The sequence below is a fragment of the Pomacea canaliculata genome, linkage group LG3, assembly GCF_003073045.1.
Source record: "Pomacea canaliculata isolate SZHN2017 linkage group LG3, ASM307304v1, whole genome shotgun sequence".
Taxonomy (NCBI): Eukaryota; Metazoa; Mollusca; class Gastropoda; order Architaenioglossa; family Ampullariidae; genus Pomacea; species Pomacea canaliculata.
The window spans coordinates 6,423,319-6,441,601 of record NC_037592.1 but is presented as its reverse complement, the minus strand read 5'-3'; the positions used below and the strand labels follow the sequence as shown (position 1 = coordinate 6,441,601).

Sequence of the window (18,283 nt, the reverse complement as noted above, 5' to 3'; positions counted from 1 at the left end):
AACCTCCGGTCACAGCTGCGTCAACATCGCCTTCACATGACCAGTGTTGACCTAGATCACCTGGCGCTTGATATGATGGAGGTACAGGGAGGGGGGGGCGAAAGGTCAGAGGGTCACTTCTGAGTTTCCTTCTTTCTTTGAATAGTAATGAGATGCATTTACAATTATTTATAGCAGCGATGGAGAAAGTGTTACCGACGTGTGTACTTTAGAGGGAAAGTAAGTATAAAGATTAGTTACTTGGACTTGAGTTAGAGATGCTGACGTTCTAAGCCTCTCAAAATTTCAGGTTGACAAAGCAGCCGTGAACTTGCATCCGGGTATGTTCTGAGTCGGAAGGGACTTTTGTCGTGTATAAAGACAGAACGATCTCTTTGACAATAATAAGACTATAATACAATAATAGATGTCACCTACAATGTTGCATCTTTGCGGACATTCGTGCGCCATTAACAAAGAATGTGATTAGTCTGTCAGGAATGTCTGAAAGTCTCTTCGTTACTACAGACCTCGATCATTGAGGATGTTGTTGTTATTAGTTTGTAATTATAAACAACTGTAAGTTTGTAGGGTAGAATGTTTATGAGGGATTAATTTTAATGTTATCATCGGACTTATCTGCACAAGATGATCTTTGTACGATGCTGTGCTGAAAACTTCATCATATCTTTCTTGTTACCATCAATGTAACAATGCCATTGTGAACTTTTGACCCCATGTCGTATATTTGTTCCCTGCACACACCTGTGCACAAATTTTCATTCTGTCACACACGCACACACACAAATAATACTACACAATGAAAAATCTGCTCAGTGCCTAGGTTTATTTTTCTCTTCTGTAAACATACAGACAGAGTCTAAACTGTTTGCATATCTGTGAGGGTAAAGAAAATAGTAAGAAACACAGAACACTGACAGCACAGCGCGTGGTACTAGATGGGGGTGAGGGAGGGAGACTGAAGGACCTCAGGTGAGGGGGAGTAGGGAGTGGACACAGATGGACATAGTTGTGCTTGGGGAGGGAGGATGGGGAAATGAACACCAAAGCACGGAAATGGAACAGAACGTGCGGTCTCAGTTACAAACTACAGCGACAGGTAAACCCAAGGTAAGCGAAACCGACAAACACTAGGGGTACATCATGGAGTAGGACGGGTGGAAGAGATCAGGAGCATCTGGAGAAGACTTGATGGGGCAAGAAACCCCGCGAGATATTGTTTTCAAAAGGAGACGGAGGGTACTTAGGTGGTGGAGGGATGGGGAATGAGAGCTACATGTGGTCCGATTGTTCACAAGAACTGTAGTGTGAATGATGATCGCCCTGTGGTAGAAAAACCAAATTCATCTTCTCAAAATTGTTGCTGCCCCGTTAAACAAATACTCGATTTAAAAAAAGGGATATGTTTTGTGTATCAAAACAGGAAATACTGAAAGTACGTTTTGGAAACAAAACGATGAAAAAAAAAAAAAATTAAAGCGATAGGGCGAACGTCGAACCAGACGCTTTCAGCTTTTGTAACATGCAAGCTCTTCCGATCCTGTCGGGTCAGCTGGGGAAAGCGAGGACCGCTTATGGGACCGGCATGGCAACAGATTAAAAAAAAAAAAAAAAAATACAAAGAGTTCAAACTAGTTCGGCTCGGAAATCTGGAGGTATCTGAAAGTCGTCCGTGTCGAGGGGTGTAGGGGAGGGTGGAGTGTGATTCGACACTAAACAGCGCAACGACGACGACGACGACGCCGACGACAGGGGACCTTGTGGAGCGGGTATGGAATGGGGACAATGCGGACTAGGGGGGAGGGAGTTGATGGGATGGGGCAGGTTGTTGAGGAGGAGCAAAGAAGCAAAGTAAACAAATCATCCTCGTCGTCCAACCAATAAAAACAAGGGGAAAGGAAAAAAAAAGACACCTCACACAGTACTTATTACAGTTACAATAAGACAAATGTCATATAATATTGCACAGTTTCCGATACTTGACAAGTCCGAAGAACAGGGAGTAAAATGTCCCTCTTGACTAGTTTCAACTTAAAAAAAAAAAAAAGACAGAGTAACGTCCCTTGCTTGACGAAGATGACAATGTGGATGATGAAGATGATAAATTAAAAGTGTGAGAGAGAGGCAATGGTAAAATATGCAAAAATGATATTCACACAAAATGTACACGGACATCAATATTAGAGTTACGTGTCAAGAGACAAGCATGGTTAAGCACACGTTCCATTCATAAATCGTCGTACTGTCTCCAGATGTACAGCGGTATCTACAAGCGTGCGGTCAAAAGTTCATCTGATTGTACATGGAACAGAAACCGTAGAAAAAAAAATTCATATCTAAACGACGATGAGACAGACACAACTTCTGCCCACTTCTGTACAAGCCGGGGGGACATCCCCAGCGGCACTACAACACCCCTTCCCCCAAACCGTTGTCTATAAACGTACCACACTGACGTCACTAAAAACAATGTCGCCTGGCACCTGGTAAGAAGGTACAGTTTGTACAAGTCGATGCACGTGTTTGCGTGTGTATGGGACAGAGGGCAAGAGACAGAGGAACAAAAAGAGATTCCCAAGCGCGTATTTCAAATCAGAATAAGTCTTTACACTGGCACGCCAACTAAAACGGTTAAAAACATGGCGGATTATGTTAACCGACACACACACACACCCTCCTCCACACGCACAATGGACTGCTGAATTTTTCTGCCTTGAAGCCTAGACGAAGAAACATCTACTACACAGGAAAGTTCTTTATTTACATCATCGATCCCCCGAGTCGGAGCTGCCAGCCACACCCTCCTTCCTTAACAAGGGAGACCACCCGACCTCGGTGCGCGCGATTATTCCTCTTTTCTCTTGGCCTGGATCGCATTTTGAAGTCAAATTGCTGGCGAGAATGAAGAAAATGAGTTCAGTCCTACTGGCTGAACGAGTCAGTCACCTCCAGTGACTCTAGTAACCCTCTCTGCCCCATCCTGGAATAAATGCAGCTTATCCTACACTTTCATAGCTAATGTTGATCCCCCTTTAAAAAAATTCTGCACAGTTATTGTGATTTATTTTATCATTTATGTTTTCAGCAAAGGCCCCTTTACTTCAGAAATAAATCGACAGAACTACAGAAGATTTCTTTTCAAAAAAAAAAAAAAAAAAACTAAAATAAAATATACAAAGAAAAAAAAAAACCTGATGAAAAGCCTGAGGATGGCGACGATGCAGAACACATTCTGACACAACGCCACTCTATTTGCTACCTTTAAGTGTGAAGGCAATATAAATTTTTCACGATTCAGGACTGTTGAGAACCGAAGAAATGCCAACAGCGAGCAAGCACGCACGCACACATACTGGAACTGGACAGTGAACACGGAATGGACAAAGTTTACCTCCCTCCCACAAGTTTTCTTTTTAGAAACAAAAGGCTAGAAATTCACAAATACTTGCAGTGTAATCCGGCTAAGAGGAAGGGGGAGGGGAAAAACTTAAACACGCATTGTAAATCCTTGTAGATGATTGTTTAACAATTAATTCCCACTCTCTCACATTGTTTGCTCATACACACGTACACACGCATTCGCGCACGACTGGCGTAGATAATCAAACGTTTACACTTTCAAATTCTGCTGCCCTTATGGTTTTTTGTTTGTGTTTTTTTTTTTATTTTTTGCGTCCGCCAGTCCCTTCACCTTGGCAACCTCAAACTGCTAAATCAAGCCATCCGATAGAGATACAAACCGTCCTCCATCTCCCCGCCCCACCCCCAACCACACAAATTATACAGTGACGAGGACAAAACATCAAATTAGGAGACTTGGTGCTGTGGTCAACAATTATTTTTCTTGACATAGCGTGCTGAGAATGTTCTGCGTCTGGCAAAAACCTATGGCTGGTCTACAGATGAATGTCAGTGATAAAAATCCGCAGGTTGTTTCAATGCGGCAGCACTAACTGAGGGAGGTAGCAGGTTCAAAGGGTCATGTGATACAAAAATAGAACTATAAAAGCCGCTGTGAAGGGGAGGATGAGGGGATGTGTGAAGGGGGAGACGGATTTCCTGGTCACTTTCACACACTGCCGATGTGATACTCTCCGACTAAAAATCTTTCTAAACGCAATAAAATGCTTCTGTTGTGTAAAAACTGAAAAATAAAACAGAAAGGGAAACTACAAGATCTGATGGGAAGAGGGGTGTGGAGTACGAGGGGTCGGGGTTGGGGGAGAGAAAACAGTGCATGCGACACACCAAGCTGCTCCGTCACATGTTTGTCATCAGGGAGTGGCAGATGGATGAGCATGGAGGAAAGCTGAAGGTTGCTGTGACAAACAGAAGACTATGTGGTCCACTACCACCATTGAGCAGGAGACTGTACAGAACATAGCGTGAAGGAGCCGCTTTCCATAGAACCATATTGCAAATAAATTATACAAGGAGCACAACAATTAGCTTTAATAAATTACTTAATAAATATAAATGATATGCTGTAATAAACAATAATACACTGTGCACAGACTGGAGATCAGGGTAGAGTTTTCGTGGGTGGAGGGCGGGGGTGTGTTTAAGAGACACGTCTGCCTTAAATAAAAAAAAAGCCAGCTGACAAAGACATACCTGACCGGGTGTTGATATGCATTATACCCCTACCCCATTCCCTTGCAAATTCATTCCCCAACCGTTTATCAGATATGCTTCTGCTAAGTAACCTGCACAGGAACCGGAAACTGTTACCCTTAGAGGAACTAGTGCATGGATAACTCGCCTAGCATGTACAGTGCGATTGTCAAGCCTCGGTCCCACTCGACCACCCACCCATGCTCGAAGGCCAACCACCCGTCCCCTAGCCCTCCTCCCATTCACTTTCCCGTTCTTTCTCGCGCTGCGCGATGTGCTACATACGCATGTTCTGCGCGCGCAGTAAAACCTCACGAGTAATTAAGCAAGCTCCGCGATGGCTCGGTCGTTGTTACCTGCTCCTGTCTCCTTTGATCATGCGCTGCCGTATAAGAAAATAATTTCTTCCAGGTAGAAAGCATTAACTTTGGATTGAAATAGCTGAACCATGTCAAGCACTTTTTTTCCTTTCTCTCTCTCTCCTGAACGCAACGATGAGATTATCTCTTACTTAAATTATTTTCGTCCTGCGAGAGCGACGGAACATTAGAGAGAGGGAGGTTGGAGGGTTGGTGGATGATGATGATGATAATGAAAGACATCATGTCTCTTACCAAATATCCACCATCCACACGATGAGCACCCGCCTGAACATCGCAGTCATGGAGATGAACGGGAGGAAGAAGAACTGGCCGTGAGGAGAAGGAGGGAAGGGTGGATGGTGGGCCAGACGTGAAATTAAACGCACCACGTCATCCCGGACAACATTTGAAAAACCCATTGCAGCATCTGGAAACGTCTTCATCAGGTTCCCCCAATTATAAAAACTGTCCATCAGCTTTTGTGAGACCCTCCACTCCTACAGCCAGCGGACGTGAAGAGGTAAAGGGAGAGAATAGAGGAGGAGAGGGCGCTGCGACTCCTGCAGCAGAGGAAAGGGGGTTGAGAAGGGACAAGGGTGGGTGCGCGGGGGAATGGTGAGTGGATTGATGGAGCTGGAACCAGTCTTTACTAAAGAAGGTAGGGTACTACAACTCGGAGCCTGGCCTTTGAGCACAGTGTCCGAATATCTGAGTAACTGACCCAAGCGCGGGATGGGCAGTTTGGGATGGGGACGGGCTTGTCGTGGTCCCTGGCAACCTTCCTACTCTCGTGGCAACTCCTGTTCAAGGGCCTTACCCGCTGTCCCCATCCCCTCCACCACTTCCCATCCTTTTCCAACTCCTATTCTTCCACTCCAGCCCTAGCAGTTTCTGTAATGACCGGGGAGGTTGGACAATGCCAGTTGTTTTAATGCTATGTAGCACTTCAACCAGCACCGTTAACCCGCAAAAGCCTCGCCAGGAAAAAAAAAGTCACGGTCCACTAACCCTTAGCCTCGACACGCAAGCTGGTCAAAAGAAGTGGGGTAGAGGGAAGCTGTGGGGGAGGATGGTGACTGGGTGTGTGTGGGGAAGGTGGTTTAAGCGCTCGCTTTCCGTTGTGCGCGGATGACGTCAGGACGACGCACAGCAACGCTCTGCATCCCCGCACACCGGGGGAGGAGGGTTAGGAGGGAGCTTGCCCCCCACCACACAGAGATGTTGCCCGAGTCCTCGGCAAGACATGACAGAGAGAGAGAGGGGACAGAATGGCCACCCCTCCCGGCAGGCTAGCTTGCGTACCGAGCGCCCCAGGACAGCGGCGATGCCCGGCTGGTGAGAACCCAGCAGCTGAGCTAAGCTCGCCGCCCTCCAAGCCTCCCCGGGCGGCCGGAGGATCAAGTCTCGCCAGGCGTGCTGCTGCACACGGTGGCCAATGCTCTCTCCCACCCTCACCACAACCCTCCGTTCTTTTGCTCTCCCAGCTTCTGAAATTCATTTCCTCTTTTAGTCAAACTGTAGTCACACTTCAATTTTTACTTTCACTTCCACCCCACCCACCCCTTATTGCTGATTTTTTTCTCTTATTTTTTTAATATAAAGAATGTGAGTTGATTGCAAGCATTCCCTCAGTTCTCTACCCAATCTCCACACAACCGACTGGTCATCCAAGTCGCAGTTCGGCAAAAGAAGGAAACGAGGCTTTCAAACGTGTTCCCACTTGGTACCTGCTGCTGTTCGTGGGAGTGACAGTGTTGCAGCTGACGTGTCATCTACCACACGAGATACTTCACTGGCCAACCCTCCACTCGCCACTGGAGGGGGAGTCTAAAACATTTTCTTTTCTGCAAGAAACCAACGTCACGCGCAAGGGGAGGGGTTGTTTGGGGTGAGGGAGAGGTTGGTGCATGGGCAGGAGTTTTTTCTTCAGCCTTGCAGCGAACCCATCTTCCCTTCCCCTGTCCTCCCACCTTAAATCGATGCAAAAGACGCGCGTGACAGGAGGTAAGAATAGCAACAAGGAGCTTCTACAGGAAAACAAGCAGTTCACAGACTCAAGCTTTTTGTAAAATTTTCAAAAAAGGCCTCCGTAGTATAACAACATTAAATGATCTGGCTACAAACAGTTCCCAACCTGCTCGTTAATCTTCGTTTTGACTCTGTAATACATGTATAAGACCTCCGAAAAATACTTTCCACCACTAGTTGACCGCAGTCTTACACATCTTCCCTCAGCATTTGTACCTGACAACAGAATGCCATGCACTTGAATATCTCCCAGAGTAGTTCCCCCTTTTCACTATGACGTAAATCTCTTCTTTGAAAACAAAACAAAAACTGAGCCTGAACATCCAACGGGTAAGTAAAAAAAAATTTAAAAAAAAAAAAACCAAGCAGAATAAATGTAGCCTACATTTTTTTATCCGGAGAATAAATGTGAAAGCGGCGGAAAAATGAACGTTTGAGCCATCGCGGACATCTTGCGAACAGCGCTTCCGGTTCCTGGCAGTCGTTTCTTGGTTTCTACAGGTAGCATCTACATCTAAGGATAACCTAGAAGTCGTATGTCTTTGCTTCTATTTTGTTACATATCTTGAAAATAAGGATATGGCAAACTTACATTCCCGTGGCCCTGAGTGTATAATTCACGCAAGGAAAAGTCGTTCCGACATCGTTAAAATAATTTTTCGCAAAAAGCTTCTTGCTGCCGCCATTTTAAAACTGGTGCTTTATCATGTACGGGAATGGATCTACTTAAACACAAATTTCCAACACTTAACAAAAATACGGTTAGAAAACCCAAAACGGAATGACCTGTTAACACCGGCTTCACTTGGGCTGTCTTTCACAAAAAAGGTTGCAATAAAATGTGGATTTGTTTTTTTGGAATGTGTCTGTGGAATAAACTCAAATAATAAACGGCAAAAAAGGTGAAAAATTGGCCCAATGGAATGCAACACAATGGTAAAAACAGAACCAGTGAAAAGGTAATGGAATGCAAAAAGTCCCTTGCACGTAGTAAACAAGATCATACAGGACTTGCCCTTCACTTCAGACTGTGGTTATACATCAAAGGATGGACAGCTTGGGAGGATGCAGTCTAGGAACATGGTAAAAGCAGACACAGCATATCTAACACATGCACATTGCTTCACAAGTGCCGCCGGCTGTGAGAAACTCCCTCCCCCTTCACCTGCCCACCTCTGACTCTGCATGACTGGCGCACGGAGAACAGTTTTCTAAATAACTTACAACTGATTTTCATTTACATGACGTCACAGGTGGAGCTGCAGCTGTTTGTGAGAGCAAAAATAAAACAAAAAACAAACAAACCCCAAATGGCTAAAGACCATCAGAACACAACTCCTGCAGTGCATATGATATGCATGAAATGGTGAGAACATTAACACTTGATGGTGTCGGCAATCTGCTATAAAGTTAACAAATGGACAAAAAAATATACCTCATGACCATTAAGTCCATCAACATAGCGACTGTAATTTTTAAAAAAAATCACTCAAACAAAGATACATTTACCGTGAGAAGTTAGGTATTTACAAAGAACAGTACATTTCAAAGAACCCTGATAAATTCAGGTGCAAAACTAGTCGATGAAGATTTTTCACTTATTGCATGGGTGCAGACTCCTGTAGTACAAGGAGCCCGACATTTTACGGAAACCTCCCACAGGTCATCGCACTTGTTGTTAGGAGGTCACGCAAAGGACAACAAGAGTGTGGGTGATGATTTGTGATGACTATGGACGCCAAATAAAGAAATTATTATTTGCCATACTTGTAGCTATGTTTGTTTTTAATGAGACAGGCAAAAATAAGAATAAATTACGCTTCAATGCAGAATGCATATAAATAAATAAATAGCACACACCAGCAAACAAGATCAAAACAAAATTAAGTGCAATTAAGACCAACAAGGTCTTGGCAAAATAAAAAAAATTCAACCAAAACAATGAACATAATTTGGCAAATCAGACAACACCAACATATATCAAACTCAAGAAGATAACAAATAATTTTAACTTTAAGATACTCAAGGAATTTCAAAAGGAAAATTTCACTTGAGACTCTTCATTACAAAATATATTTTGAAATACGTAGTGGTTTGCACAATACCAAAGCCCCTTATGGACAGACTGCTTGTCTCCTCCTTACTTCTGGCACCATCTTACACAACCAACTTGTAACCCAAGTGCTAGTTCCGTCCTCAAACAGGATTGTCTAGCTCAGCACAAAGCAGAAATAATCTTATAAATAAATACCACCCTATTAATTTTATTGGAATGTTAGCACACGCCTATAACATTATTTTATTGCACACTCATTTTGTAAAATAAATCCTTGTCATTCTAGATGTTTGATCAGTATGCAGTTGTGTACTACACAATCAAAATGAGATGTAATTATAAAACAAAAAGTAATAATTAAAAAAAAAAATCCAACTTCTCCCCTCAATATATCCTATTATTTAATAAGTCACATGACTATGGACCATTGTGTTCTGTTGAGATTCTTTAGGTCAGATCTCTTCAAAAAGGATGATGAAAACAATATGTCATCTCCTTCAATGAGGATATAAAGCTCAAAGGTAATAATGTTATAAATATTATAAATAAATTAGACAAAAGAGCAGATCTACAGATGGACTTTTTGGAAAGTATGTTCTTTTCACACAAGGATTTTTAACTGAGGTCAGCAAGAAATGCCATTTTCCCCGAACATCATTATCAGTGATGACTATGTTCTTGTCATGCTTTCAGAAATTCTCAGCTTCTCTGACTGCTTATATAAATAGTTTTGAAAAGAATGAATATCCCTCTAAATTGATGGTCTTTCATCACATGTCTTTCACTTCTTTTCCTGTAACACTTGGTTCCTACGTTAAAAATTATAAATATGCACACATACATGGCACCAAAACCAAAAGAACACGTTACAAGAGACAGCCACGGTGTTAACAGCAATGAACTGTCTTTGAAAATCATTTTAAAATGAAATATTGCACATGTCATGGCCGTCTTGTGTGTATTATAAATAAACTGCAATAAATATCTAGCCAAGTGCTTGAATTTTTAGCTTGAACTTCTCTTTCTTCCCCAGTCAAAACACCCTACTGCTGCATCCCATAAGTGCCTTTCCCTATGAACTATTTTAAATAATACTTTTTTTTTTTTTGCTGTTGACATACACTAAAGTGATATAGGTGGAGAACACATCAGGCTAAGCCGCCATCTGAGTGTCACTGGCATTTCTATCAATGTCATCAAAACATTCAGAGAAAGTTAGAACCTCAGCTGATCAAATAAAATATTTGTTTGCTGCTTGTATTTTGTTTTCACAGACACCCTCTAAACAGCATCAACGAACACTGGATTTTAAAAAAAAGCTAAAATTGCAGTGTTCTAGGGACTTGGTGAAAGTGAGCAATGCATCAGTAAAATGGCAATACTGGCAGAAAATATAATGGATAATTAATTTTCTAAAAAAAAAGGGACACAAACCAATTGCAATTTTCAACTTGAGTTAAACAATATGGCAATTTAAAAAAAAAGAAAACAAAAAGAACAGGACGTTTTCTTTGTAAATATTTGAGGGTCAAACATGAGCCATCACAACCGAAAAAAACCCCAAAAGAATGCAGGACATAAAAGCTGCTAAAACCAACCTCAAAATGAACAGAGACCTGTGTCAGATCTGAAGTTCTGGCAAAGAAAAATCATTGGGCATAATTTTAAAGCCTTGAGAAGATCTGCCCAGGTGACAAAGATTTATGTTTCACCCTGCACTGTACGGCAAGGTCTGCAGACCAGTTATGGAAAGGGGTGAGGGGTTGGGGAGACAAGATACATAGTAAACAAGCCAGACAAGGGAGAGGGAGGGGATCAAATTAACATCTCAAACACGCAAGAACTGTCTTGTCTACACTGTGTAACTCCAAGTCAGGATACTCAATTTGTTTTTTTAAACTGTGTCATCTACAACATAATCTACACCAACCCCCAACCACATCTCCAAAAAGCAAGTAAATAAAACCACTTAAGCAAATCAGCTCAAATAAGTTACAGCTAATGCAACACCCTCACTTGGCCATGAGGACGAACTCCTTTTTCCTCTTGCAGCTTTTCATTTCACCACAAGTGTTGTATAAAATAAACGACAAAACATATGAATGATGAATGTGTCTACTTGATTAAAAAAAAACACCGACAGGCATCTTTCATGCATGATATGACCTAAGCAACACTGCAGGCCAGCGAGTTATTGCACAAATCTAGGCAAATCCATGGTAGACGATGGGCAGAAATCCCAGGCATCCATATGTTTCGAAAGTGATGAAGCCCAGAAGTTGCCAAAAGCTGAAAGGACGCAGCTGCCGACTGACCTAACTCTCACAGCAGACTTCTTTTTGTCCCTGTCGGATTCCGTTCACACGTCTACAAATTATTTGCAGCTGCAGGATGAACTTCTCACCTATGCAGCCATTTCAATTTCTTCTGTCTAAATATGCATGTGCAACTCTAGCTATAGACATTTCTATATAAAAAGAAAATCATGTGTAATAGTGTTGCTAGCGGTTCTTGCACTTTTAACAGGCATTAAAAACTTTTCTTTTCTGGGGAAAAAAGCATTAGCTTGCAACAACTAACTCCATATCTGTTCTCGGCATGGGCATACAATGTGAGATGATGTCACCTGTGTTCAGGCACCTGTAAAAAGTATTGGAGGTGGTGTACATAGTAGTACCGATGCTCAAGCTTTGAGACAGTCACACTTTGAAATTACCAGTCAGCTATCTGGTGGTTTTTCTTTTTTTTTTTTCATTGCAAGAATAAATGTGCACAGTTTTACTTGTACACTCACTATGCACCAAGAGTGTCAACAGCACAGCCTCCACTTGAAGACTGTTCTGCCAAGGGACCTTGGGTACGAAAGCACGGTTCAACACGAGGAACCTGGCAGTCAAAGTTTTAAGTCACAACTGTGCAAAAGGCCTACCACAACACTGCCATACCTGAACTCCCTGCTCAGTGAGTGATACGTAAGTCAAGTGCACGTCTGAAGTATGTGGCTGGGCACCAGGGGAAAAAAATAACTAAAAGAAACCCAGAAGAGGTCAGTTAGCTCTTGGTGCAAGAGGAAGAGCTTTCGCGGTTGTTGTTACCATTGTCGTCTTGCCACTTATCAAGCGAGCGACGGCGGGCATTCATGAAGAAGTTGGCCACAGTAGTAACTTCCAGCCCTAACTGCTGGGCGATGGTCATTTGCATCTCCTTTGATGGACGTTTTGTCTCCTTGAAGATTGCATGCAAAGTGCGGCGCTGAATGTCTGTGAAGACAAGCCGTGGCTTTTTGGGTGGTCTGTTCTCCTCCGGTTGCTTGTCTTGTTCGGACTCTTTTCGCTTGCATGCTGTAGGCAGAAGTCCAAAACATGTAAACAAGTGAAAAACAAGATTAGCAAAAGGTGAAGAAAAAGGCTTATACTTGGCAAAAGTGAGCAGGTAATGCTGATTCCGTTGTGAGAGAGCTGTGATATTTTAAGTTTTGGTTTTGTAGCTTTCATGTCTGGTAGTCCTAAATATTTGGATTACTAGTGAAATCTTGATGTCCGTTTTGACTGCTTACCTCAGGAAAATTATTTAAGGGTCAAGGAACCATTTATGCAAAGTTTCAGGAGTTTTGTGGAAGTAGTTACTTCTGGATGCCAATAAGAAAGAAAACAATGTGGATACACTTCTTGATTCACACTTAATTTTCACTGACTGTCCCATGTTTGCTTAGACATTTTAAAAAAATGTAGAAAATAAAGAGTACCACAGATGGGGAGGAAAAGGACACTTAAATCGGAAACTCACTTTGGAAGACCGTTGTTTTTCCCACAACAGCTCACCAAAGGTTTGCTGTTGCCTGAAAAACAACATGTCAACCAACTTTTGGAATGATGCGACCAAAGAAGGCATCTCTCAAGTAACATTTAACAAATACAGCACATCCCCATTGCATGCTGATCTTTATTTTATGCTCTCTTTAAGCAGATAATGACCTCTTTTCCTACATTCCCTCTTTCTAAGCACACTACTGCACCACATCAATGACATTGCAAATGATGTTAGCAGCAATTTATCTTTTTGTTGAAATTCTATCCAAAGAATTTTCATATTTCAGCTGTTAGATTAAGAAATAGAAATTGTTGTAAGTGCCTGTTTAATGAAATCACTTCTAATTAAAAAAATGTCTTACCTCGACAGTGTAGCTATTTTGCACCTAACAAAGTTGATCTCTAGTTATTGAAAGGGAAATGGGATAACACTTTACCATCACATCTCTGAATCGTCGTTAAAACAGACTGCCACACTGAGAATGGGGATAGTGGCAATAAATTGAGATTGAGGAACATTTGAAAAAAATTAAGTTAAAAGGAGTTAATTATGCTCTAGGACAATTACAAAATTATAAATATGTCTACAACTAAATGTCTATTCTCATAAAGGTTTGGGACAGACTTTTGTATGATTACTAATATAAAAGTTAATGAGAGTGACTAAAAATTGCTCAAGTTCACAGAAAGGGTTTATAAATGATTATGCAGTCTAATTAAAATACGCAGTTTTCAAAATGTGGTCTATGAATTTCTTTTCACTTTTTCCCCACTAAAACATTTACTTGAATGTCTTAAACTGATGGACTTGAGCATGCAGGTTTACAGGCATGTTGGTGCATATTAATTTTAGTCACTGTTGTATTACATCCATGCATCTACAAACTTGTAACCTATGAACAAAAATCGCTGCCAAATGGACCATAACAATAATATTAATTACCACACTAGCATTACTGAAAAATGAAAAATTTATTGTTAACCTAGCACCTACTGTACAAGATAAGTGTATGTTATGCAATATGTGTGTGTGAAAACACATGGATTCAAAAGACACTCGTTTGATTGACTAATGATATAACAGTAAATTAATATCCTGACAGACTGAAAATAATTAAATGTACAATGATTTTGTTTTACATTTTTCTGTCTTAATTAGATGACAGCAATTATGTGGAACCAGCAGCAACACAACCAAGCGTGCCAATAAATTGTACTGCAGACTCTGAGCTATCTTGAGCATGTTGCCTACATGTGCACTGGCATTCACAAGGCAACAGGCACAGCAGTAATAAACCACAGCACAAACACAATGACACACGTTGTCTCTGCTCACAGCTGCACAAAAAAACCTGAGTTCTACATAGACATCCCTCAAGTGGCTCTAAGCTTCTATCACCAACAAAACTATTAAAGCTACTAGGCATATAAAATGAATAAAAAGATGAGAAAATCAAACCAAAAACTCATAATGTGCAGTGAAATTTTGATCAAAGCTATCCCTTTTTATTCCAAAAGCTCAGTTCTAGTTTTCAAAAACAAATAAATTAATAAACAAAAATAATGTAAGAAAATGAAGTTTTGTTTCTGCATAACCTATGAGCTATGTGTTAAATTCTATCTTCTGAAATAAATCTCTGGACTAAAACAAAAAAATAAAAATTTAAAAAAAAAAAAAAAAAAAAATTCTCCTCACTCAGTATGCCTGCTATGAAGCGTACTTAAGATAAAGTATCATTTGAGGGAACTGTCTAATTGAAGAACTGGTTTCCCTGGGCAGTCTTGTGAGAGGGGACAAAGTGGGGTAACTCCAGAAGAGTTCCTTCCTGGACTCACCTTCGGGCATGTAGCCTTGCTGCCCGTATCCTGATTTGGTGGGAGAGGAGGGTTTGAAAGCGGAACCTGTGGGTCAAACAGAAGAGGTCGCCTTAGCACAGATGTCGCATTTTAATTAGCATGGGTTCTATGTTCTAGATGTTTGCATTCTTATGACTGTGACATGAGGAATAACACTCAGCAGGCACACCTGGGGTTTTCAACCCATGATTTTTCATGCAGCAACGTTTAGGGAAAATTTGTTTAAATAAGAGACACATCTTGGATCTTAATTTTAATTACTGATAGATATAAATACAAGGAAAAACCCAATCCTATTAATTATCATCACTCAGATGCATTTGATACATTTACACTATCTTATTCTCATGATACATGAAGTATGTAAATAAGTTCAACAATACTTCTCTTGTTATTCAAACGAATGACACTGGAATAGAAAATGTTCTCTGTTGATAGATTGGTCCTTGTCATCTTAACTGATCCCAAAAGAGCAGGCATTATCTATCTAGTATAAAGAAAGCAACTAGTCTTGCACATAATAATGTTCTAGAAAGATTCATACTTTGTTCTTTCTATAATCTTACTAAAGGCCATGTTAAGAATGTAAAACAGTCAAGTGCAGTTTGCTGCACAGTCCTTCTGATGGATGTGTGATACAACTTGGTAAAAGGAAATGGTTACAAAAATGCTTACATTTTAAAATACTCAGTTTTATTTACTACTGCATGATGAAGTCTTTGTTACAGGCTTAATCCTTTGCAGGCGGCCCTTTTCTGTTCTTTTGTTGGTTGAATTACACAACAAAGTGTCCTGTTGTCCCATCAATCTACCCTTCTTTTGGCCTTTGCGACAAAATGCAGTTCTGATAAAGGAATGGCCGATTTGATAGTGGGAGGTGTACGTGGACCTTCACCATCAGTAAGAAATTAAGGTGTAGAAAACCTAACAGCATGTCATTACAGGGAGCTGAATGCTAGTAAAATACTTATCATGCAAAGTTGGTTTACAAGATTTTTAGATTATGTCACTATATAAATCTTTAACGTGCATTTAGGTGACACAAGCAAACAACAAAATTATTTATTATAAAAGCCAAATTGGAAAAAAAGGGACTGACACAAAACAGATTAATGCAACTGAAACAACGGAAATTTACAGTTTCAACATGCATAGATGGAACAACAGAAATTTATAAGGCACAGCAATATCAGTAAAATTAAAAAAAAATATATAAATATACATTTAACTAAAGAGTAATTTGTCTGAAAGTCTGCAGAAGTACAAAGTAGGCCAGTGATGATATTTAGAGGACACACTTTTGCATGCACATCTGAAAGTTCGCATCATGCATATGCATGCTATGTATTAGGCTGAAGTGTGCAGGAGTATGGTTGCCATGAGCTGGTCTGGTTATATACCCTCATGGATCACATACAATAGTTTGGATAAGGCTTCAAACAATATGAACACACACACAAGGTTGTACTAGGTCTGATGCCACCCTCTGCGACAGACACCTGTATTAATTTCTTATCAGCCAACACAGCTCATGCAAAATGTGGAATGCTACCTTCTAAAGGCCTTATTGTGAGTCACAGACTTTGTCCTTATAGCAAGTCTGCCTGCACTAATGCCAGGAGACAAATTTAACCTCTCCCCCCTTTATCAGCTGATCAACTCTTTACTCTCAATGGTCAACCACACAATGCTGAATTTTAAGCATAGATACATTTTTTCTACAAAAAATATCCTGTAGTCTTTGTCATGATTCTATACAGCAAGCTAAAATATTAGTTGCCTTCTACATTAAAATAGTACTATCTAAAAACATTTAGAGTCCGTTAGCTTGATTATGGAAGCAGTCAAGCAGGGCTTGAGCAGTTGATATAGGAAATATTCAACTGATACAAAAAGAAATAAAGTTTTTCACAGCTTACAAAGAAAATCCCACTTCTCATGACAAATTACTGGGAAAGTCAAACGCATGGGCAAAGGTTTGATTAACACCTCCATTAGAAACCTTGATCCTTACACTAGCAGAAATTGTATTCTCTCTGGTGACCATAGTCCAAGTAAAGAAAAAAAACCACTACTTCCTCCTGTCTTGGGACAGTTTCCCACTTCCAATGAATAGAATCTACGCCTCCCAAATCAATGCCAAAAAAGTTGGAGGATTCAGGGCATTGATAAGAAAAGTCAGGTGTACCTTTATTACATTTGCTTTTGCTGTGAGTACAAACGGTGAGGACCCTGAGCACTCTATTACCTTTGTGAACCCTCCCTCTCCTGTTGCACAAAGGTCACATCCTGGCGCTGAATTTTCCTGACACCCAGATAGGCAAGTAACTCAGCCACAGACCTGAACATTCTATAAACTTTAATGAAATATGGCTGTCTACTATCTTAATCCCTTTGAAGCTCAATCAAATGTCCTCAAAGCTAAAGTATGTTATCACGTGTGACTTGCAGCTGATAACGTATCTTCACTATAATTTTTTCTATCATGTTTTCCTTTCTGGCCAATATATGGTCAACATGATAAAAGTATCTCTTAGTTAAAAAAAAATATATGGAATGAATGAACAAATGAATGATTTCAATACTTTCAAAACAGCCACTCCAGCTGTGTCTGGAAGATCTCATTCTAATTACCAGAGATGACTGACACAGCCACACTCAATGTACAAGCATTCTAATTAACAACTGCCAATTTAATATAGACAGCCCCTCACACCCCTATCCAAACCTCTCTCCCCTAGCGTCAGCTGTCACAACTGAACGGTGCATTCCCATGGCAACCACAGCGAGACAAAAGCCATCCCCTCTGTTCCCTAAGGAGGTCAGCCTGAGAAGCATATAGGCTGTAGCTACCCGAAGTACTAAACTTGGCAGTTAACTAGTAGCTAGGCAGTAATGAAAGTACCAGACCTAGGTCACTCATTAGGCAATAACGACAGCACTGAAAGCTAGGTACTTAGCTAGCTAGGCAATAATGGCAGAGCTAAAGCTAGGTACTTGGCTAACTAGGCAGTGATGAGGTGAGTGAAAAAGCTGGTATTTGCTGGGATTATAATATACCGTTGGCATGGCAAGCTAAACATAATGCAAATTATGATGATACTGGCATGACAAATTTTGCACAGATTGCTTCAAACAGGCTTTGCCAGTATGCAATACAGACAGCTTTACAAGCCAAGCTAAAGTTAGCTCTCTCTCCAATCTTGAAGACATCTTTGTTTATCAATTCTCTTCTCCACTAGCTCTTCTAAGTAAGATTTGCCTCCAGGAGGGAAAAGCCTCGCCCAGGTCCTGGCACTCTATACACGTCATTCCCTTCTTCTAATGCTGCCATCAAGTTGCCATTAAACAGCCCCACAGTATTTCTTTATTGGCTATGAAAAGTCAAATGCCAAATGGCAGCCAAAATCATTTAATACTTGGATCTCCCTCAGCCTCTCTCTGTCCCATATAGCTGCTCTCCCAACTCTTCCTATTTTCATAATGCTGAAAGACAGGGGGATGGCACGGTAAGTAGCACACATCAATGTATGTCCGGATGTGCACACTTACACACA

The 18,283-nt window shown here is 40.9% G+C and overlaps 1 protein-coding gene across 4 annotated transcripts in view; it reads right to left on the bottom strand.

Annotated features, from left to right (window-relative positions):
* Positions 1-807: 807 nt before the first annotated feature.
* Positions 808-18,283, bottom strand: part of LOC112558972 (one cut domain family member 2-like) — a 47,225-nt gene continuing 29,749 nt past the window's right edge. For 2 of the 4 annotated variants that reach the window (XM_025229749.1, XM_025229751.1), the window contains 3 exons: positions 14,706-14,771; positions 12,847-12,898; positions 808-12,401 (listed from right to left, as the gene is read on the bottom strand). In XM_025229749.1, coding sequence (XP_025085534.1) covers positions 12,176-12,401; positions 12,847-12,898; positions 14,706-14,771 — 344 coding nt within the window. In that variant the 3' untranslated portion in view covers positions 808-12,175. The remainder of the gene's footprint in view (positions 12,402-12,846; positions 12,899-14,705; positions 14,772-18,283) is intronic. The other 2 variants (XM_025229747.1, XM_025229750.1) reach the window with 1 other exon arrangement.